This window comes from Mauremys reevesii, linkage group 4 (assembly GCF_016161935.1).
Source record: "Mauremys reevesii isolate NIE-2019 linkage group 4, ASM1616193v1, whole genome shotgun sequence".
Taxonomy (NCBI): Eukaryota; Metazoa; Chordata; order Testudines; family Geoemydidae; genus Mauremys; species Mauremys reevesii.
This window is the reverse complement of record NC_052626.1, coordinates 73,476,228-73,498,994: the sequence shown is the minus strand read 5'-3', so window position 1 is coordinate 73,498,994 and position 22,767 is coordinate 73,476,228. Positions and strand designations below refer to the sequence as shown.

The 22,767-nt window shown below is 44.2% G+C and overlaps 2 protein-coding genes across 8 annotated transcripts in view; both read left to right on the top strand.

The window, feature by feature from the left end:
• Positions 1-4,040, top strand: part of SLC35C1 (solute carrier family 35 member C1) — a 94,406-nt gene extending 90,366 nt beyond the window's left edge. For all 7 annotated transcript variants that reach the window (XM_039537886.1, XM_039537883.1, XM_039537881.1 and 4 more), the window contains one exon: positions 418-4,040. In XM_039537886.1, coding sequence (XP_039393820.1) covers positions 418-977 — 560 coding nt within the window. In that variant the 3' untranslated portion in view covers positions 978-4,040. The remainder of the gene's footprint in view (positions 1-417) is intronic.
• A 438-nt stretch (positions 4,041-4,478) lies between these two features.
• Positions 4,479-22,767, top strand: part of CRY2 (cryptochrome circadian regulator 2) — a 30,673-nt gene continuing 12,384 nt past the window's right edge. The window contains exons 1-4 of the mRNA XM_039537532.1: positions 4,479-4,754; positions 11,494-11,602; positions 16,504-16,646; positions 20,783-20,967. Coding sequence (XP_039393466.1) covers positions 4,495-4,754; positions 11,494-11,602; positions 16,504-16,646; positions 20,783-20,967 — 697 coding nt within the window. The 5' untranslated portion in view covers positions 4,479-4,494. The remainder of the gene's footprint in view (positions 4,755-11,493; positions 11,603-16,503; positions 16,647-20,782; positions 20,968-22,767) is intronic.

Below are 22,767 nucleotides of genomic sequence, written 5' to 3'. Positions count from 1 at the left end.
CCTGGAGCCAAGAGAGTGAAAGTTGAGCAACTGATAGAATTTTTTTTTAGACTGGTTTAGTTCTTAGGGAGTTTTCAGTTCTTAAGCGTTAAAACACCTCTATCTTATTCCAGTGACTAAATAAACCTTTTGTGAGACCTCATAATACGTATCCTCAAACAAAACTAGGGAAGACAAGATTTGACATTCTTGAGATCGTAAAGATTATAAAAAAAAAAACAACCCAAAGAGGAGAACCTTTACCTTGGTGCTGCATTCAGGTCATGTTCCTCCATATAAGGTGGAGGGGAGAGAGAGTCACAGACCCATTTAAAAAGCAACTAGCAATGGATTTTTTTTAAGGGAGTGTGTGTAGTGTTTGAATCTCTGGTGTCCCTAATTCCCTGTCAGTATGTCACTAATTCTGTATGGTTGCAGGTGGATTCTGGCTGGGCATAGACCAAGAGGGAGCAGAGGGCACTCTGTCATGGGCTGGCATAATCTTTGGGATCCTGGCAAGTCTCTGTGTCTCACTCAATGCCATCTACACCAAGAAAGTGCTGCCTGCCGTGGATGGCAGCATCTGGCGCCTGACCTTCTACAACAATATGAATGCCTGTGTCCTATTCTTGCCCCTTATGCTGCTGCTCGGTGAGTTCCACACCCTCTACCATTTCGACAAGCTGGGGAACCCTGGTTTCTGGGGCATGATGACCCTGGGAGGAGTGCTTGGCTTTGCAATCGGTTATGTGACGGGACTCCAGATCAAGTTCACCAGCCCACTCACCCACAATGTGTCTGGGACGGCCAAGGCCTGTGCCCAGACAGTGCTGGCTGTCTGCTACTACGAGGAGACCAAAAGCTTCCTATGGTGGACGAGCAACATGATGGTTCTAGGAGGCTCCTTTGCCTACACATGGGTAAAAGGGCTGGAGATGAAGAAGGCACAGGAGGAATCCACTCCAAAAACAGGCGAGAAAAATGAGACTGGCGTCTAGGCTAGCTCCTGTCTGCACTTCTGCTGCTGCGCCTATGGAGTGGAGCTTCAATGGGAAAGAAGCCAGGATCAGGAACCTTCAGGGCAGGAAAACATTGAATTATGCAATGCATAGAAAGGGGTGTCGAAAGTGAAGCCAAAGGCGTCCCGTGTATACAGTGTGTTTACTAAAATTGTGATGGAGGGGAGGAGAATATTACTTCCTTTGGATTTCACCGTTTCTTGAATAGGAGAGGGCATTTGTTGATGGAACGAGGGTGTATTAGGGGGACCTTCTGTCAGTACTGGGGCTTTTTTAAACTGCTGCTACCATTTAAATACTGTATGGACACCCAACTGCTCCCCTGGTGATGGAGCGGGAAAAGGGCATGAGGTGTGTGTGTCTGGGGACAGATAATGGCTACTTCTAGATTAGCCACAAATTTAAGTGGTAAGATCTTGCACCTAAATGTAGGGGAGGAGCAGGTAGCCAGACTTTCCAGGCTACTCCTTCCTCCTATTATAAGTAAGGTTAAGATTTTGTCACAGTTATTTTTAGTAAAAGTCACAGACAGGTTGTGGGCAGTAAACACGAATTTACGGAAACCCATGACCTGTCTGACTTTTACTAAAAATAATGGGAGGGCAGAGAAGGCTGACAGGGGATGACTGAAGCCTGGGTAAAGGGGGGGGAGAATGAGAGCCAGAGCACTGCTGCACGTGGGGGGTGGGGGGTGTACAGCACCCCCCACCTGGGGGCTGTGTCCCTCCCACAGCAGCTGAGGGCTGCGGGGGAGAGTGGGAACAGCAGCTGATAGCTCTGGCCCCACCACCCCGGGCTGAGGCAGAAAATGTCATAGAGGTCTCTGGAAGTCACTGAATCTGTGACTTCTGTGACCTCTGTGACATAATCTAGCCTTAATTATAAATGAAAATGGATGTTCTTCCTGTTCCTACCCCATTGCAATATACACTTGGAAATCCCCTCACCAACAATTCTGGGGCCTCTAAATTGCCTGTCCAAGGAGTCAGTATTTCTTGGCGTGGATCCTTCAAGGTTGTATGTTAACTCTGTTTTACTCCCACACCCAAGGGTTTGCTTGTCCAATAAATGACTAAAAGGATGGGACAGAATTTTTATCCCACTTCCAAAAGCTAGCAACATTCCTTGTGTTGGGCAGGGGGATGGTGATGGCCCTTTCACATATTGCTGGTTCCTTCCTTTACTGGGTACCTGGGACTCTGCCTTGGTGAAAGAGTAGCTGGCTCTCTCTTTTTATGGCTTTTTGAACCATCTGCTGTTCTGGGGTGAGTACCCCGTAATAATGAATTGGGGAATTCAAGACATTTCTCATTAGCCTTCTGTATTAGGGGTAGAGTTGCCTTTCTGGCAATAATGCTCTCATAATTAGGCAAGTTTCAGGGTGAATTTCTCTCTGCCCCAGATGGTTGCCTTACTCAGTGATCCTCACTAGAAGGGGTGCCCACTGCATGAAAATTGACACTTGAGCATGGAAAATGCCATAATTCAGCTGCATCAAGAACTTACTGGGAAGTTGCAACTCTTTTACTAAGAAATCCCAGATCAGGGATGAATGCAGTTGAGCTGAATTCATATCCAGGCTCCCACTTAAGAGTCTGATTAGCACAGAAACCTCTGTGCCCTACCGTCTCATTCAAGTGCCATTGTGGCTACAGAAGAGCTACCTTCTTCTCATCTTGATTCACAGACATTGATTCTTCCTCCCTAGTAAATATCTAACCTCTGAGCTCCTTCACCTTCCAAGGATTCCTAAAGTGGGGTATGGTGGGAGCTGGTGTGATCTATCCCACAGTGCACTAACAAGTCCCAAAGAGTACCAGGCCACTATTATGAAAGCAGTAGGACATTTTTTTCTCTCTCTTTCTTCCACTCCCACTCTTGCTGGGTGAATTGTTCCTGATTCCAATTCACTTCACTGGAGTTCTGAATCACATTTGCCTCATTGAAGGCCACTTTTTTTGGTAGGAGGATGGATTTTTTCCCATGGTCTCTGTTATTTTTTCTACTGGGATAAATTTTAGGTTGCAAACACCGACCTGTGATTGTCAAACTTGTTTAATAAAAGTGTGGATTGGAACCTTGGGGACTGTTTTGGTCTGCAGAGCTGGCAAAGTGTGCAAGATAATAGTGGTTTCTGCAGTGCTCCTAGCACACAGGGAGACCCTAAATTCCTTCTACTTGCTTCAGCATGGTAGCAGTCCTGGCCTTTCACTATTGCCTGTCATTGAACCTGACACTGAATTGTCATTGTAGCCTCTCCCCTCAGACTTGTTGGCCTGTAATCACTTTCTGAGAGCCATAGTTTCATGTTTGTTAAATGATGTGGTCTGGAATGTCTGAGATTTTCAACACTGAGCTCAGATGTGGCTGCATGAAGGACATTACCCTTCTCCCTCCATGCATATTCGCTGCTGTGTGTATGGATAGGACTCACTCCTGTGTTTTGCTGGACTGAAGGAATTGTTCTGGTAGTTTATAGTCTCAATTAACCAGCACCATGTCACCAAACAGATTCTGGGTGCTCCCTGAGTGCCTCAGATAACAGCGGTTGTGCAGTCACTGAGCTGATATTCTGTCCTCCTTAAGAGTGCTGCAGTGGGAATCCTCCATCATCTGCATCCTCCGTACTTGCCCTCTATGCATCATTGGATCAATTTCCTTGTGATTCATAGGACAGTGGTTTTCAACCTGTAGTCTTATGCCTAAGATTTCCAAAGGGGTCTGCACCTGCGTTTGAAATGTTTTTAGGGGGTCTGCAAATAAAAAAAGGTTGAAAATCACTGTGCTAGGAGAAGGATTTCTCAGCCTGATTAACCCTTTTGGCTCTAGGCAGCTGTGTGTCTCATCGGGATTTCCCAGAAGTCATGGGTGCAGCTATACGTTATTAGCGCCGCTCACAGAGATCATCGAGGAGGATGGGAGGCAAATCAGATAGTGTTGCCAACTCTCGTGATTTTAAGATCAGACTTGTGAGAGTCTTTTTCTCAAAGCCCCTGACCCTGAAGTCACGTGAACAGGGTTGAATCGTATCTTAAAAAAATAAATAAATCAGTCCTTGAGATTAGCTCGAAAAGTTCAACCCTGGAGGCAGCTACCCACGAGTCCCAGTGCGGGGCGCTGTGTAAATCTCATGAGGGCGGAGGGGGGGGGGGCTAGGAAGGTGCGGAGTCTCGCGGAGCGGCCAGGCCGCTCTCGCTGTGTAGCGGCGCCGGGGCGCTGCTCCGGGAGGAGCCTGCGGTGTAAACGGAGCTGAGCGGAGGGGCGCAGGCTCGGGGCTCGTGCAGCCGGGGCCGGGCTGCGGAAGTCACCGGGCGCCGCGGGGTTCTCTGGGCCCAGACGGTTAATGCCGCATGGGGGCCCCGCCCCCTTATGCCCCGCCCCCATGGCCCTCTTCGTCCTGACCCGTCGGCGCGACCTCCGACTCGCCGCGGCCCCGCCCCCTCGGCACGCGGCAGGAACGTGCCGCTGAGGCTCTGCCCAATGGACTCCCCGGGCAATGACGGAGGCGGTGGGCGGGGCTCCGGCGCGCGGGCGGGGCGGACTTGGTGTCGGCAGAAGCGACGCAGCGGAGATGGCGGCTGCAGGTTCGACTCCGGTCGGCCTGGCCCGCTCCGTCCACTGGTTCCGCCGGGGGCTCCGGCTCCACGACAACCCGGCGCTGCAGGCCGCGCTGCGGGACGCCAGCTCCGTCCGATGCATCTACATCCTGGACCCCTGGTTCGCCGCCTCCTCCGCCGTGGGCATCAACCGCTGGCGGTAAGGGGGGGCGGGCGCCGCGCGCGGCTCTCCGGGCGCCCCGGCTCCGGGCTGCCTCCCGCCCTCCCCGGATCCGGGGCGGGAGACGGAGGTTCCTGGGCCGGGCTCCCCCGGGCAGCGGCCCCAGGGGGCGGGGAGTCCGGTGCATTAGCGACGCGGCTGGTGCCTCCAGGAGCCGAGCCCCTCCCCTGCGGCCCGTGTGGGCTCGGGAAGGGCCGGTAGCCCCAGCCCGGCCAGTCCTCCCGCCCCGATTTTGTTGCCCCTTCCCGGCTATGTTGAGTCTCCACTGCTGCTGCCTCTGTTAGGCTGCAGGGCCCTGGGCCCTCGCCCCCAGGACACGGGCGCTAGGTAAGAGGGGCCTGGCTGCGTGTTCATTTGGTCGCTGTCTTCTTCCGCCCTGGGATCGGTGCATCAGGGTTGCAGGTCACCAGTCTGTCCGGGTGCCTGACAGGAGTGAGACACATCTCAGCCTCCTTACGTGGATATTTGGGTCGTTCTGAGATCAGAACCAGTGAACACAGCACAAGCTGTAACATGTCAGCAAGAAGCGTGATCTGCTTGGGGGTATGTCAGTGTACTGGGGATGGTTGTGCAATGTGTTATTTAACACATGGGCCGAGTACATTTTGTTGTGGAGATGGACTTCATTGCTGTAGAGGCCAAGCTGTGTTTGCCTTTTACGTCATTCTCCCACTTACTGCTTCAGTAGGGGCAGACTCTTCCCAAACACTCCCTGAGTTAGTGAAGAAGCTAATCTTAGTGGTCCACAAACAATGTTCGTAAGGTGAGCTACAGCAGCAGAGAAGTGCACCACTTCATGTGTTTCATCTCCATGGTTATATATTCTCCCTGATGGTAGTTAGAACAAGCAGTGGGGTGCTGACCTGTACTTGCAATAGTAGACAAGCCTTTTGTCTGCTCTGAGTCATGATGTCCCTAAATAGGAAGTGAAAAGAAGAATTCTTCACCTTGCGCACCGATGAGTTTTGTGTGTGTTGTTTTTAAGTGCTGTCTTAGTTTTCTCTAAGTCATTGGTCAAAACACAGTTAATGGCCAGTTTTGTGATCCCTGCTGAAATGAGGGCAGTTTAAACAGTATATAAATGTCTACTTTTTCACATAATTGAAGGGAATGCCCTGTGCTCTCCACTATACAAACTACAGACCAACCTCTAAAGAATGTTTATAGTGTGAAAGAACTGGAAAAGACTGGAACCTGCTGGGAAGCCCGCAGATGGGCGTAATCTTGTTGTTTGGCTCAGCTTTTGGAAGGTGTGTAATGCCAGCGCTGCACCTCTTTTAATTAGAAGTCCATTCCTGTTCCACTGGTCTGGAAATGCTTCAGATTTGTAGCTGGCCTTGGCCCGGCATATAGAATCCTAGATGTTAGAGATGGGAAAGACCTCTTATGTCACAGCTAGTTAATCGTCGGGGCCAGTGCAGGATTGTTCTAATGCTTAATCTGAGATTCCTGGTGCCCTCAAACATCACTCAGCTATGTTAAAAAGCGGCTGGTAAAGGACAGATCCTGGCCCTGAAAAACTGTGTTCTCTAATATTCTATGCTCCAGTGGAGAGTGATGGTAAAGTACTAGCCCCAAATTAGTTCACCCTTCCATTGAGAGTAGCGTTTATCACATACTTTAAAGATGTGTTGCTTTAAGGATGGGGGGAGGGAGAGAATTTCTTCCTAAATACTAGAACATTTTTGAGGAATTACTTTATTAGTGTGGGTCTAGCTGATCTTGCTACTCTGTCTCGCTGCACAGTAAAAATTCTGTATACTCCCCCTAAGCTTGGACTTTCAATTCTACTAACTTTTTACTCAAAACCAGTTCCATGCAGAAGTTACCTTGTTCATGTCATCAGCCCAGTTGCAGCCTTTGGAATCTCATTTCTGACCATGTGGGAAGGTGCCATGGGCTTTAGAAAAATCTCATAACCTAAAGGATGCCAAATTATGTAAAACAGCTGTGGCTGGTGCATGTTTCACTGTGGGAAACTCCTTTTTCCCAGTTACTCTGTACGAGTCCCTGAAACCTCAGATATGATAGCAATAAGCAACACACTGTCTCTAGATTTCAGGTATTGTGTGGGTGTGCACTTATACACAAACCCTTATCCTCTTCCCATCCCCCCAGATTCTTAGGAAAATATACTTTAGCTGCTTCCAGGAGGACAGGGACTGGGGTGGACAGATTTTTTTCAGGGTTTTTCCCCGGTGTGGAACTGAACGAATGTTGCCGGGCGTGTAATGCCTGTGCAAGGAGCAGGATTTTTAACCTAGTAGGTGTCAAAGTTGTGCTCTCCTAACATTATATAATACTGATGTTACTGTCTTGGCTGTCCAAATATGCAGGCAGCCAAGTGGGGATTTATCTTAACAATGCTGCTCTGCATGCAAACAGGAGTTCTACACCAAGGCAAGAGCAGGCATAACCTGATCTCCTTCTTTGCGCCCTTCCAGCATTTGTGTCCAGTTGCAAGGCTTTAATGAGGGAACAGTCACTTGGTTAAAAATCCTCTGCATGCTCTTTAGAATGTAAAATGAATTTCTGAATGAGTCCTACAATTTCCCAAATCTAACTCATCAGCCACTCATGTTGTGCATCACCACTTCATCTTTGAGTGGCAAGATTATTGCTAAATTCTGACTTCAGATGATGTTTTTTAAAAACACTACATAGCACAACTCAAAAGTTCTAAAAGTACCAAAACTACTAGAAATGCAGGTATTCAACATTTTCTGTGAATTTTGTTCTGGCTTAACTTTAGTTTTCAGGGCAATCCATCCACAAAATGGGAAAAGCCTGGGTAGAAGGGAGGATTTAACTGCTGCACCAGTGACTCACTCCTGGTCTGGGAGGACCACAGCTTTGTATGAGAGGGGTTAGTTAATCTGACCCATTCAGTCCTTGGCTTTTCCACTGACACAGTGAATCAGAAGCAACTGTGGTGGTTCTGTTTGTACTGCGGAAATGCCTATAGGATCCAGTCAGGGCCCCATTGACATAGGCACTATTCTTAGTGATATGGGCATACTTCACTACGAAATGAACAGGCTGCTTGTGACCCTTTTCACATCTGCCATCAAACAACCATAAGCAGGTGAGACTTTGTCACTTCCAACTTAAGTTGAAATAGAAAGACTCCCTATCCCATTAATGTCCCCCACTCCAAACTGTCTGGTTCCCTGGAACAGGGGTTCCCAAACTTTTTTCCCTGAGGCCCACAAGTGCAGCTGCGGCCCACAATAGGCACTGCGGCCCACTGTTCACACTTCTTGAGGAAAATTATTAATTTTAATTATTACGTACATATAAACTGTTTATTTACAGTGTTATAATGTACATGTTTCCTTTTCATTTTGGTGTAAACAATTGTAATGATAGAAATCTCTAGAAATATGCACTCAAAGAAGCAGCAAAGAGTCCTGTGGCACCTTATAGACGTATTGGAGCATGAGCTTTCGTGGGTGACATGCATCCAACGAAGTGGGTATTCACCCATGAAAGCTCATGCTTCAATACGTCTGTTAGTCTATAAGGTGCCACAGGACACTTTGCTGCTTTTACAGATCCAGCCTAACAATGCTACCCCTCTGATACTTGGCACTCAAAGAAATGCTTTAGGATCTTTGAAACCTAACAGTTTTAGTAAAACTACAATTTTTAAAAAATGTTCCAAGAAAAATGTGTGTTAAAACAGAGAAAAGACAATTTTGTATAAAACTGAACAATAAGCAACACAACAATGTTAACCAAATTGTTTAAAAAGTGTTTTGATTTTAAAACAAAATAGTAGTCCAACTTTGAACACTATATTTTTTAGAAATCTGAATATCTCTGCTGTGTAAGTAAAAACCCAACCCTACTTCTGCTAATTAGAAAATAATCAAATATTGTAAATAAAAATATAAAATAAGTTATAATATAACACACTGATGCAACAGGTATTCATCCGAGAATCCAAGCTTCAAGTGTGTCTCATCATATTTTCTTACCACTTTCTTTTTTTGGCCAGTTCATTTTGTGTAGTTGTGGATGGTCCAGGACTTTCATTTTCTTCTCCACTAGTGCACCCTTCTTATTTTCAAAAAATAAAGTGATTCATGTCAGATTGCAATACTACTTGCCAGTTTTTTACAGTTGTAAATGGTGGACTGTGTGTATGCTGCTAGGTTATCTTGTAATGAAATACACCGTTGTACTCATGAGAACTAAACTTGACATGTTGCAGCTTTTTTTTAAATAGTTTTTTCTATACTCTGTCCAACATATACAGCTCAAAACATTACATTTACATATTTTGTACTTAGATTACACAAGTCACATGGAGTTAAAGAATGCAGTTGTGACAGCAGACCACCCGGGACTGTGTCATGATCCACCTTTGGGCACTGCTGCACTGGATAACCTATTATGAGAATACACTTTAAATTACATAGGAATTTATTAGGAATCCAATGTTCTCCCTACAGTTACATCTCCATAGCCACAATTCTCAGTGTATGACATTATTACACCTGATTGTTAGGCAGAAAGGTGCTATGTAAATATATAATATTAATCAGGACTCAGATTGCCTCTATGTAGGAGAGGTTTGTATTTTGCTTGCTTTTTTGCCACTCATGTTCACTGGTGATCTATATTAGGAGTCGGACCCGAGAGTTGCATCATAAGGCAGATATGTTAACCCATGTTTTACTTAACTCTGTGAAACTCGTCATGTTGGAAATTACATATTGTCTTAGTGCCCATACATGTGTTATGAATTTAATACCTGCATTTATTATTAACCCCCTCAATATCTTACTGAGGTAGGTGGGGTATTAGTTCCATTTTACAGATGGGGAAACAAAGAGGGGAACTGAGATGCCCAAGGTAGCACAGTGAGTAAGCAGCTGAGCTGAGTGTAGAACCCTGGAATTCCTGTTCTTGAGTCCAGTGCCCCTTCCTTTAAACACTGTCTTCCTGCTTCACGGGAAATGCATAGACAAGTCCCTACCACAAAAAGCTTGTGGTTTAAATGATGGACTTGATAGACAAGTGAGGCTCTAACAGACCCCAGCAGATCAGAAGAGGAGTGAGGGAGCTCCTGGCTTATGAGGTATAATTGTTAGCCATGCAGCCACTGTCAGGCCTACGTTTATGAAGGAAATGATTGCAGGCACTAGTGTTTTGTGGGTGATGCTGCAGAAGTGGGCTTTTAGGAGTAATTTGAATGAGGTGACGTAGACATTTGGAAAATAAACTTTGGAAGGAATTCCAAATGTCATGGCATCCTGAAGCAGCCAGTGAACAAATGAAAAGTTTATTAAGGCTGGCAGCATCACAAAAAAAACCATTGACTATGCAAAAGCAGAACATGGCAGAGATGTAGATGGGGAGTTGCTTTTTGTAGGGTCTTGAAAACAAGGTAAAGAAACTTGAACTTGATATGCAGCATGATTTTAAATCATGATTTAATTGAGCAAGCAGGGAGTCTTGATTTAAGTAACTTTAATCATGTTTTTCATTTGTACTTAGTTTTTTTTTTAAGTTTGATTCTCATTGACTGTTGACTTTAAAACATGTTGATTTCTTACTACGTTTAGCCTTTACCCTGAATTGGGTACTGCTATTTGCTTACCAGGAGGATACACTCTATCTATGCATATTAATTTAAGTAGTTGTATAGCTTACATACATTTATTCAGATCTTTAATTTTTGTCTGAAAATGGTGACTGACGTATTTCCTATTTACTTGTGATTTGTATCGAGCTGGAAATTTAGAATTCAATTTAAAATGCACAAAAACAGCATTTTAAAATTGTTCTGTTAGTTAAATAAAACTACCTTAACTCTGCTGGATACACAAGAATGAAAAGTGTATCCAATTATGTTTTGTAACTGGACTATTATACAAAGGAAGCATTCACTATAGTTAGTGAACTGATGCATGTGAAGCATAAGGTCAAAACGCTTTTGTGAGAGAGTTTTTGGCAGCAGCTTTTGGAGCTGAGTCAGGGGTGAAGTTAGTATCCCAGGTATGAAAGAAGATGCAGCGTGGACAAAGGACCTAGTTGTCAAGGGTCACAGGGGAATACAAATTTATTGCACAATTGCAGCTGTCCTGGGTACTGATGCTGCACCTTTGAAGTCTTGGTTGTATGTTTGGCCTGTGTTACTGATGGGATAGAAATGTTTGTGTCACTTTATGCTGTGCATGGCCTGTACCTACCCAGCACTGTCATCTTTGGGGTAATCCGTGGCTTTCTGTGGCACACTGCTTTGAAATAGGAGACTAGAGGAGAGAGACCATATTATTTCACATCTGAAATTCCTCCAGGAGAGGATTATTCTCTACAATATATTCTGCCAGATGCAATGTTGTCTGAAGTTCTCCACATAGATATTACCATGTCTGGGAAGACTCAGTTTGAAGGACGCTCTAACTGCCAGATGGGCATTAAAAGCCTGGAGAGTAACTATCATAAGTAGACAGGATTACAAGAGCAAGAAGGATCTGGAGAGCTCTTGCACATCTTGCATTTGTCTGTGCAGTGTTGGTGTGGTTGGTAGGGAATTTGGCTGGCACAGCAGTCTCTCTGTTCTGTCTGCCAACTGTTGGACTGAGCAGAATTCTTGGAAGTTGTATTTCCTGGCTTAACATTTATCTCAGAGCTGAATTGAATCTTAGGTTTGCTGGCTGTGTGATCTTGAGCTATACTGATAACTAGGTTTGTTTCTCCTCCACAGGTTCCTACTCCAGTCCCTGGAAGACTTGGACAACAGTTTAAGAAAACTTGGCTCCTGCTTGTTTGTGGTACGAGGGCAGCCAACAGATGTCTTCCCAAGACTTTTCAAAGTAAGAGGCTAAACATATTTTCTACATGTGGGTCAGGAAGACATAAGATCCCATTTGGAATCCTCGTTTTTACTTCTTATATCCTTGTACCCTAGTCCCTGATGGTCCCCAGGTTGGTCCCCAGCCCTGTTTGATTTTAAATTCGTGTGCACGATACCTTGATTTAAATAATTGATTCTGATCTTGTTCTACATTTGTTTTCGTTCTTTTTCTAGAGAGATTTAATCTTATTGGTTGGTATAACTGTTAAAATATGTTGACTTGCAAACAAATGTAGCCTTTACATGAAACTTGTTGTTTTTTGCTAACCAGGAAGATAACGATACACATTTATTTAAGCAATAATATAGTGTAACATGCATGTATTCAGATTGTTTTGCTTTTTTTATTGTGTTAAAAATGGTAAATGTCTCATACTTATTTACTAGATCATTTTTTATTTTGGATTTGTGTCTAGCTCCATTTGGATGGAAATTGAAGATTAATGTACAAAAATGCCATTTTAAAATTGTTTGTATACAATATAGTTTTATTTAATGTACTGGATTTTGTTGCTTTTCAGTTTATCAGAACATTTTATGCATTTAAAACTGCTTTATTAAACAAAGGAAGTATTAACCTGCTCTGGCTTCCATGGGTTAGCCTTTCAGAAGTTAGTTAGGTAACCAAAGTTGCAGATAGGTACCTAGTGGAATTTATAACAATGCTTAAGCAGGTTAGGTGCCTGACTCCCATTGAAATGAGCCAGAGTTAAGTGCCTGACATTCTGAGGTACTTTGGAAATCCCACTAGGCACCTAACTACCTTTTAAAAATCTGGCCTCATGCATTTCATGTTTTTTTTAATTAGTAGATCTCCCCCTCTCCCACTTGTTTTATCTTTGACTGGAAAAAGAAAACAAGCATTCCTGCTTTCTCAACTCTGAATCGGTATCTCAGCTTTAAATGAACTAGTCCAAATGAGAAAATAGTTTCTCTGCACCGGCTAGCTAAATTGAGACCAAAAGGCATTAAGGTAAAAGCTTTTCTGCACAACAAACAGAAACTACTTTATGTGTGGAAAAGTATAAGTAGCTGCTTTTGTTCTATAGTAAAGACCAAAAATAATGTGACATATTTATATAGCCTGAGTGAACCTCAGAAGTTAAATATGTTCCCCATGATTCTATATATAATTTATAAAGCAGCATCTTTAATTCATTAAAATTTGAGGACCTTTTGATGCAGCATTTTTTAATTATATGATTTTAATAGATTGTAATAAATTTAGGCCCCAACATAGTTTATTTCATAGTTTAAACAGGCTTATTTTTTTAAAGAAAAATGTATTAATTTTAAATAAAAAACCATTGATTTTTATCCACCCTGCTTCTCAAAACCTGCCATAGATGATGAAGATAGGGGAAGAATATGCAGTTCAAATGAGTCTGAATGCTTTGTCAGGGCACGGTAAGCAGTCATAGCTGTCCACTTGGCAAGAGAGGCAGGGAGAATCAGATTACCAGGGTCAGAAGATATGTTGCTATTCTTTCTGGAACTGTGTTTTAGCGCATTACAAAAATATCCTCTACACTGCTTTTAGCCTTTCCAGAATCCAGGTTATTTTTATCTAGTAGGCTGCAAATAAATTCTGGCTATTTACAGTCCATGTCCTCTCCTTATTTTAGTTAAGGACTAAATATAATCCCAGGATTTATTAAAAATAAAGGAAACCTACTAACTTGTTTCATGGAACTCAGACAGTTGCTTTATATTCTAAATTTAAAGAACAGTAGTTGTAATTGATTTGCCTACTGAGGAGTCAGCCTAAACTTCACTGTAGCCTATGGTTCCTAAGTAATTGGGTTTGGTTAATAGACATTGTCAGGTTTTTTAGGCATAAAATACTGCATATTAATAGAAATGTTTGTGAAGCTTTTTAAACTTGAGTTTATGCAGTTTTTTGGGGATTTAGATTTTCCTCTGCAGAGCTAGTGTCCCAAACAGTGCAGCACTGACCTGGTATATAATAGAGGGACATATGATTACATTCGGTTTCTTTGAGGGGTGTTCTTAGATGGTCTTAGAATTAGAGATTGTCTAGTGGTTTGTTTTGTAAGGGTAAGCAGAGCCTGAGGGTGAATGCCTGTCATTATTTATAAATAGTGCAAATGACAACCGCTGGGGTAGGAAGGAGGATGCAATGGCTTTAGAAAGAGGGAAGTTGAAGCTTGCACAGCATGCTCTTGAGCCTTATCTGCAATAGCAGACTTCATAGCTGTAATTTATTTCAAGCATGCAGCTCCAACAGCAGTAGCAACCAAGGAAGCAGTATAAACAGGGCTCAGGTGTTCATGCCATGTTGTCTAATGCTATTCAGAACAGGGCTAGGTGGCACAATAGTCGTGCAACAGCAGTGTCTACACTACTGCTTCAAGTATCGTTACTGCTGGTAGAGATGTACTTGTGGAGAATTCAGCTACAAAGGATGTTTGTTTCAATGGCAGAAGGCATATGCAGCTTGCTCTGCTGCTTTGTCACTACCACAAGGTATCTTTAAAAACAATCCCCTCTTTTCTCTAACCAGTCACTTGGAGTTTGATCTTCTGCACTGAACTAAACCCTGTGGTCGCTGCCACCCTGTGGTCACAGTTCATTAAGAGCCCCCCACTGTGCTTGTGTGCTGTAGAGCATTATGGTCTCTAGTTTATTTTTGTATGTGTGTGGATTTGACCTCAATCTGTACCATATTCAGACACCAAAGATACTGGTTGATTGCTTGTCTTCGGGAGTTCAGTGTTTTGGGGAAAATAGTCCTGCCAGGCATGCAAGGCAGCAAAATGGCTTGTGGTGACTTTTTTTAATAGAAATACTGTGTAATATCCTAAATGCTTCCTTGCCACTTAATAATATGGAGGATGAAAACTACATTTGAAACCTCTAACTTAATCTTTGTATATTATCAGACAGTTTCTCAGTTTCTAGTCATGTATGTTCTGTTGCCTTTTACTAGCCCAATGCCATTGTTTTCAGCTTTCCCACACTATAAAGAAATATCAGAATTTTGAGAGATTTTTAACTTTTGTCATGATAAAATGTGTTCCCTCCTTCCATATGCATACATGTTCTTTTAAACCAAACCTTTATTTTCTGTGTGACCCAGTAGCGTTGTCCCTTGTTAATCTATCATATAATTAAAACTAATGTGACAAATCAAATTCCAGTATGGGGAGAGGACTGACTTTGAAAGGCATCTAAACACTTGGGTAGTAGGTTTTGTTAATGCTGTACTTCCTAGTTTGGGGAAAGGCAAATTATAGCCAGGCAATGTGAAGCTGGAAGGGGTGGATATTGACTTTGAAATGCTCTGCCCCATTGCATATCTAAGACTGTTTGTTTGTTTTTTATAATGTTATCCCTGAAAACCAGCAAACCAGCTTTACCTCCTTTTTGATGAGAGGACTGACTTTAGAATTGAGTTTCCAGGGGGAGCAGGAAACATCGGAGACAAGTGGGGAGTTGTGTCCTGCTATGAACTTTCCCAATTCTGTCGCCCCCCCCACACACACCCCAGCATCATTGTGTCTGTGTAATTTATGCAAAATTACAAAGCTTCTACTGTCGCATTTTGCTTGTGTTGCTGGCCATGCTAAACCCTAAGCTCCTGTTCAGGAAAAGGCAAAGCCTCGTGCACAACTGTTCAGAGGAGACTGGGCGTCCGGGGGTAGTGGGGAGAGGGTGTCCCATACTGTTTCAATTGGAAAATGTGACCCTATGTTAATTGTGTTGCCTATTACTTGTGACTTTTTAAGTGACATTGCTGACTGAGAGCCAACTGGGGCAAATTTGAGTGGCATTGCAACCTAGCACACGGTGTCACAATGCCACTCAAATTTGAGCCAGCTGCATTTCGATCCCTGGACTACCACTGAAAGTTGCCCCTTCCATTGAAATCTGAAATGGCACCCTAATGACTGTAGCAATGTCTCCTTCAAATTCTGCCTTCCTCCAGTCCACATTCATTCTTTCAGGCCCCACCTCTGGTGACATGTGGTGCTGCAGCTGGCAGAGATCAGCAGCTTCACGTCCAACTCAGCTCCTGGTGCCTGAACAGGAGCTGCTGCCCAGGCTAGCACCTGCAGCTCCCAAAGCTTGAGCACCTCTAGGAAGGAGGGTAGAGGAGAAGGGACTTGCCCCCAGAGGGGATGTCTGAGGTCTGTCCTGTATTTTTGAAATACAAAGTTGACAGCCATACTTGTGTTCTCCTTAGTCATTCCTTATTCTGGTTTCCTCTCCACGCTTCTGGCTTCCAGGGTTGGACAGAAGTTCTCTTGTGTGGCGGCCTTAAAGGGATGTTGGAAAACTTTATTTCAGATCCTACATTTTTGGCTTAAACTTCTTGACAGTTTCTCTGTATAAATACATAAGTTTTAAGCAGTTTGCATTGAAAATTTCCCCTTCACTTTGTAGCCCTAATATTTCAGCCTTGGAGTGGTGTCAGAGAACTGGGAAATGAACCACGCCATTGCAGTCTTACTGGCCAAGCCAAGGGCAGTGCAGACAAAGGGAAAACACGTATTGGAGGAGGAGAGAGGAATGAGGTTCTTAAAGTTCTGCAGTCTTGGAGTTGAGTAACATGGATGAGTTAGTATAATACTAAGATTCTTACCCTGACCTTTCATAGTGGTGATAATAAAACTAAATACGTCCCAGATTCTCTATTCCGTGTCTGTTGTTACCACGTCTGTCCACAAGGCTCCCTCCGTGGTTTCTCTCATCAAGTCCTAGTTTCCTGTAAAGCAAAAGACTCCAGGACTTCATTGGCATGACCTTAAGGAACCTTTGTCATGCTCTTCAGTGATCATGCTAGCTGCTGAGAGGTCTGGTATTTGTAATGACAACTTTGTTTTGTGATCTTCACAGGAATGGGGAGTGACCCGTCTCACCTTTGAGTATGACTCCGAACCATTTGGGAAGGAGAGAGATGCAGCTATCGTCAAACTGGCCAAGGAAGCTGGCGTGGAGGTGGTGATAGAGAATTCTCACACTCTCTATGACCTGGATAGGTAAGAGGTCAAGGAGAGGCAGCTATAAGGGACATATTGTGCCGTCTGAGGAGGACTGTAGGAGAGTTCTAGTCTGGGGAAGGTTTCAGTCCCCTGATCCATATAATTTGGCAACTATTTAAAACATGATTTGCATGTGAGCGCAGATGGGGGTTGTAGGGATTATATGTCACTGAGGCATGTCTTTTACAAGAGCATCACAAAGTGTTGATGGTGATGAGAGTGTTGGGATAGATGTTGCCTCAGTCCCAGTAAACTGTTCTCTTCTGTGGTCATTGAGTAGTTCTAGTGTGTCCTGCTCTCTGCAGCCCTGCCTGTGATGCCCCCTTATTGTGCTCTTTCTGATTGAGAAGCCTGAGATAGGTTACCCTTCAGATATGTTTCTGTTAATACTTAGAAATTGAAGGCTTTTTGTTTCGTTGGGATGGCCTGCACAAACTGGCGAAACAGGAATTGATTGTAGAAAAATAATCATGTTCAGCATAAATGGTGTAACCCATTTTAAGAACTGACAGTCCCCAGTGAATGCTAACTACGCTCAAATTGTTGAATTCAAATTGAAAAGATAACAGCTTAGATGTTGGCTCAGCGTGGCCCAAGTCCTTGTCTCACAATTGCTGTCTGACAGCTCCCTTCTGTTTCGATGGCAAGTCATTTTCTTCCTCCAGTTGGGTCTCCCTGCTTTCTGTTCCCTGGGATCTAAATCCTTCATAGGCCAGACTTGCTGATGGCCATTGTGAGAGTTTCGCCCGAATTCCAGGCCAGGCAGGCCTGGCCTTAAAAAAATAAATAAATAAATAAAATAAAATCTATGAAGTGATCTATTAGGGAGCATTATGATCTTGTCTGAGCCCTTATTGTAGCACAAGCTGTAAAATTTAACCTGGCAGCTCCTGTATCAAGCCAATAACAAGTGGCTGAGCTAGAATAGATATAGAGATGTATAGATTTTTGTTTTTTAAAGGTATAATCTTGATTTGAGGACACCAAGTGATGGAGAATTTCATATCCCTTGGCAACATATTATAACCCTCAATGTCAAAATTGCATTTTATTCCAGTTTGAATTTTTCTGACTAGAGCTTTCAGCCTTTGGAGGTTGTTAAGCCTGCCTGCTTGATTAAAGCCCTCTAGTATCAGATATCTTCTTCCTATGTAGGTACTTACAGGTTGATCAAGGCACCTTTGATATTGTTATATAATGTTTTCCCTGGTGCGGTCTGGAGGCGTGGCATAGTCTGTCCTTTGTACACTGGCTGTCTGTACATTGTAGTTACTTTCCAGTTCCTGTCTGAACCTGAAGAAACCCAGTTAGGGTACCATTGTCCTAGGCACTGTACATACAAATAATGCACAGTCCACACCTTAGAGAGCTCATCCAGTGTTTGTATCACAGTAGTTGAATAAACTGACCTGGGGAGACTGAACAGTAGACAGGTTCATTTGCCTAAGGTAGCGATCACAGTTGTCCAAGTAGTCTCAGATTGGCAACACAGGTTTGGATAGGTTGGCAGTTGCCAGTAGCATAATCCTCAAGTGTTGGCTGAGGACACCCTCACAAACAGGAAATGTGTGAACATGTCCTTTTCCATCATACACAAGAAGGGTTCCTATGTGCAAGCCAGCCAATGGAATGATGCCACTGAAGAAGGGGCTGTGGTGAACCCAGCAGAATGGCTTTTGCGGGTGATAGACTTTACCTTCTGAGTCAGTCAATGGGGCTATAGTCCTCAAATCTAAAGAGAGATCTGGGAAAGCCCTTGCATTGGCTACCACAAACTGCCTGTGGTGACCCACTCAGCGAACTCTCATAAATGTGCTTGTTCATGCCTGGATTGCCCTCCTCCCTGAGGCAAAGTAGCACTGTGGAGAAGGGACTGCCAGACACTAATAGCCTCTGGAGGCCTCAGCCATTGTGCTAGGTGCTGTAAAAATATATACAATATAACATCCATGCCCCATCATTTAGGAAGGCTTCTGTTCCTAAGCCTGCCCCAGTTACTTGCTTGGTTGGGAGATGAGAAGGCACAGAGGGTTTTCATCCTTGTTTTTATTCTAGTGAAAGGAGGGCTCATCACAAAAGCCACAGTTTGGTCCAAATTGCAGTTTCTGTTCAAGGCAGACCCTGTGACTAGAGAAGTGCTACTGTCATGATTAAGGTGCATTGCCAGAGCTGTGGGTGGGAATCCTAGGACTGGATATTAGTGGGGACTGCAGACTGAGGCCATCAGCACGTATATGGAAGAGGACTGGGTAGTGTGGCAAGGCACGGCTGAGGTGCCTCTGTAGAGCAGGAGCTGGAGAAGTGGGGAAACTTGCACAACACTATCAGATTGTCACACTCTTTCACAAACCTGTTGAAGGAGCAGTTGCTGTACTTGTCAAGGCCTCATGCTCCCATTACATCAGTGATGTAGATGTACTGAGAAGCTTCTTACAATATATTGGAGGGACAGGTCTCAGGTTTCTTTCTCTCCTGCCTCTTTCCAGTGTGGAGTTCCAGGGGGGCAAGTGGCATAGTGCAAAAAGTGGGGAAGACTGTAGGGGATGAGGGTGTATTCATAAGGGTGGAAATTTCTGAATTACTTTTTGAAGATTGCAGGAAAGCAAACAGCTTCCTTCAAGCTGCACAGGGCTTGTTTGGGTGACTTTGCTATATACCAGCAAAAGTTTACTCCTTTTCGGTGTTTCCTACCCTGTATCTTACCTTTCTTATCTACATGAAAAATAAGAGAGAATGTGGTGGGAATCTGTTGAAAATCTTTAACATGACCATGCTCTGCCTTTAAAAGGCTCCCTGTCCCTCCCCCAGTATGCACGAGAGATCCTGGCATTTATGACCTAGATCCAAGTAGCAGCAGCAGCTATGATAGATTTATTAGGGAGCTGCCTTCTGGCTGCTGTATAGAGCTGGGAAGACCTGTCACACAGTATCCCATGTGACCAGCTGCTCTGTGAAGGCTCCAGGCTAGCATGGAGCTCCTCCCTTCTACACGTGCAGCTGATGGGGGGAGGGGGACGAGAGGGGAGGGAGGCAGGCACGTGGCATCTCCTGCAACACTAGGCTCCCAGCTCACTCCTTGCATAAGTTGTTGACTGTCAGGATGGGGAGGGTAGCAGTCGTTGCAAGTGCTCCTGCAGGAGTGCTGGCTTGGCTGTTTCAGCCTTATATAAACCTGACACTCTGAGTTCTCCCTGTTTTCCTGTTAACTCTTTTACTCCTGGCACTGTGCTGGGGACAGTGCTGAGGAAAAATGCCCTTGTTTCTACTCATGGAGACTCTGCCACACAGTCTTCTCCAAATTTTGTTTAGCTCTGTTCCCCAGGGGAGGGAGACAGCTCTTCTGGGAAGCATCACATTTTATTCCCCAGTAGAGACTTGGGCAGGTTGTGGGCACTTAGGAAGGTAGAAGGGAGCTGTGGCTACCTTGCAGCCTGTGCTCCTGGTTTGAACACTAAAAAGTAAATGGCATACTGAGTATGTGGCAGAATTGCTTGCAATCATATGGAGTTGGGGAGGGATGGGGATTTTTCTTCTCCCAGGAGAGGAGAGAGGCACACTGGGATTTCTCTCCTCTGAAGGGGTAGAGGAGGGGAGAGTGACAGATGGACTGGGATTTTTTTAGTGTGGAGGAAACAAGAACAAGCACAGGCTGGGATTTCTCTAGTGCAGGGAGGGGGCTGGATGCAGGCTGGGATTTCTCAAAGATGGGTGCGGAGCACATGAAATGATGGAAGCTTGGATTTTGCTGATCTAGAGAGTGAGGGATGGGACAACTAAACTGGGATTTGTCATCTGGGGGAGCAATAGAAAAGAGGGTGACTGTTGTAGGTTGGATTTCTCACTTTGGGTGGGGGCACATATTGTCTCAGGCTTGGGTTTTTCTGGGAGCAGGCCATGGCATGGGGACTAGTGCAGGCTGAGGTATCTTTTCCTGCAAATGGGGTTAGCCTGGAGTTTCTTTAACTAGTTGAAGGGACGGATCCAAATGGAGGAGGGTGAGTCTGTCTGGAATATCTCTATCCAGAGAAAAGTGTCCCTGAATCCAAGGGGGCTAGTGCTTGAGTGCTCTTCCCCACCCCTCCCATGAGAATGAAGCTGTTTTCTAACTCTCTCTCTCCTGGGCCTGTGTCTAGAATAATCGAGCTGAATGGCCACAAACCACCTCTCACGTACAAGCGTTTCCAGACCATCATTAGTCGCATGGAGCTTCCCAAAAAGCCAGTGAGCAGCATAACAAGCCAGCAGATGGAGAAGTGCAAGTCTGAGATCCAGGAGAATCATGATGACACGTATGGAGTCCCATCTCTGGAGGAGCTGGGTAGGTGTCCAGGGTTGAGGGGGTTTAACTACCAACCAAACAAGCTCTATTAGGATGTTTCTGCTGGCAGGAATGCTTCCAAAATGGTTTCACTGTTTTCATCTGACCTGGGCAGGCTACAGCCTTGGGAGCAGCACACTGAATGAGCCATGGAATTTGGGAAAATGAGCCACTGATTGTCCAGCTGTCTGTTGTGCTTGATTCTAGTGCAAACTCCTCTCCTTCCTCCCCACATTTTTGTTGATAACCCTCAGGTATGAGCTGCCATCCTTTGCACGCTTTTTCAGCCCTGAGGCCCTCACAGTGCTGCTCAGTCCGGACCCACTGCATCCTCTGCTATTTTGGTCCCTGACAGGCTGCTTGTGACAGATCTGGGAGTGTTAATCATGCTAAGCTGAGACTGTCACACATGCTTTACTGTGACTAAAAAGGATTAATTTGGAGACTCAGACAAAAGTTTTTGTTGAAACTGCTACCATCCACCCTTAAGTACCCATTGGTGTTGAGGGAATCAGTGTTTCGCTTTCAAGCGGTGTAAGTGCTTGGATTTGATTTGGAGGAGAGAAATCGATGGTAGAGCGGGGAGGGAGAAAATATGTATGAATAGTTCCTGTCAGACTGTCTGGAATAGTTCACAAGCATGAGTGCCAAATTGGTTGAGAGTTCTGTACTTAAATTTCACTAACCAAGCAACAAGTGATATCTCCTCAAGCATTATAGCAACTTAACCATGAAGTCAGACAGTCCTCTTGGGTACTGTGTCTATCCTGCCACCCAGGCAAACTTGCCTTTGTGATAGATGATCCTTTTCACCAAAAATCACAACAGTACTCAAGTTACTCCCAGGCCCAACAGTCCAGTTGCATATCTCAGGTCAATTACATCTTAGACCTCACGCTAAAGACAACACTTGTAGCCAATCCTATAATTTAACTAAGAAAAAGGAATGTGTTGTTTACACAGTTAAAGTAGGTAAACCTATACACACACATGAGTTCTAGCAGTGAGACTGAGGCTCAGGAGTTGCAAGTGGCTCTTTGTAGCACATGGTATTAAAACACTGATTTAATTATTAACCAATCAGGATGCTTTTATTATGTTAATCAAAAATAATATTTGGTCATTCATTTTGCTCTGAGAGATTTTTATATATATGATTAGTGATTAACATGCCACAATAATGGGAATTCATTGTTTCATTTACTCTAGAGAGAGAAAATGAAACAATTAATTCCCACTACTGTGGCTCTTTTGCATAATGTTAATCACTAATTTGGCTCCTGAACCACTGAGGTTGGAGTATCACTGAGTTAGTCTTACATTCCAAAAGGTGATAGAAAGCTTGCATATCATAGCATTTTCTATGTCCTCTAAAGCTAACCCAAGCCTAGCAGCTTGGGGATCCCTTGCTTATGCTTAGAAATATTTCCCTCTCCAAATTCCAAGCAGCATAATGATCCAGTTACTTTGTGATCAGGGATTTGTATTCCCTTCCCTCAGAGCCCAAACTGATGGGACTGTTTGTGCCATCTCCTCTTCATAGATTTGGGGATGGCGGGGGGAAATAAACAGTCTTTGTCCTTTGATGTTTCAAAATGGCTCATTTGGTTTCAATGGGCCGCCTTGTGTGCAGGCCCAGCACTTTACAATAATTAATGCTTCTTTCTTGTTTCGTGACTTACACAGTTAAAGGTTTACAATGAAAACATTCAGTATAACTTTATATCAAGGGATACAGATGTTGTAAGTCAGATCAGTACATGCAGCATCCTACAAACATTTCATCAAGTCTAACCACTA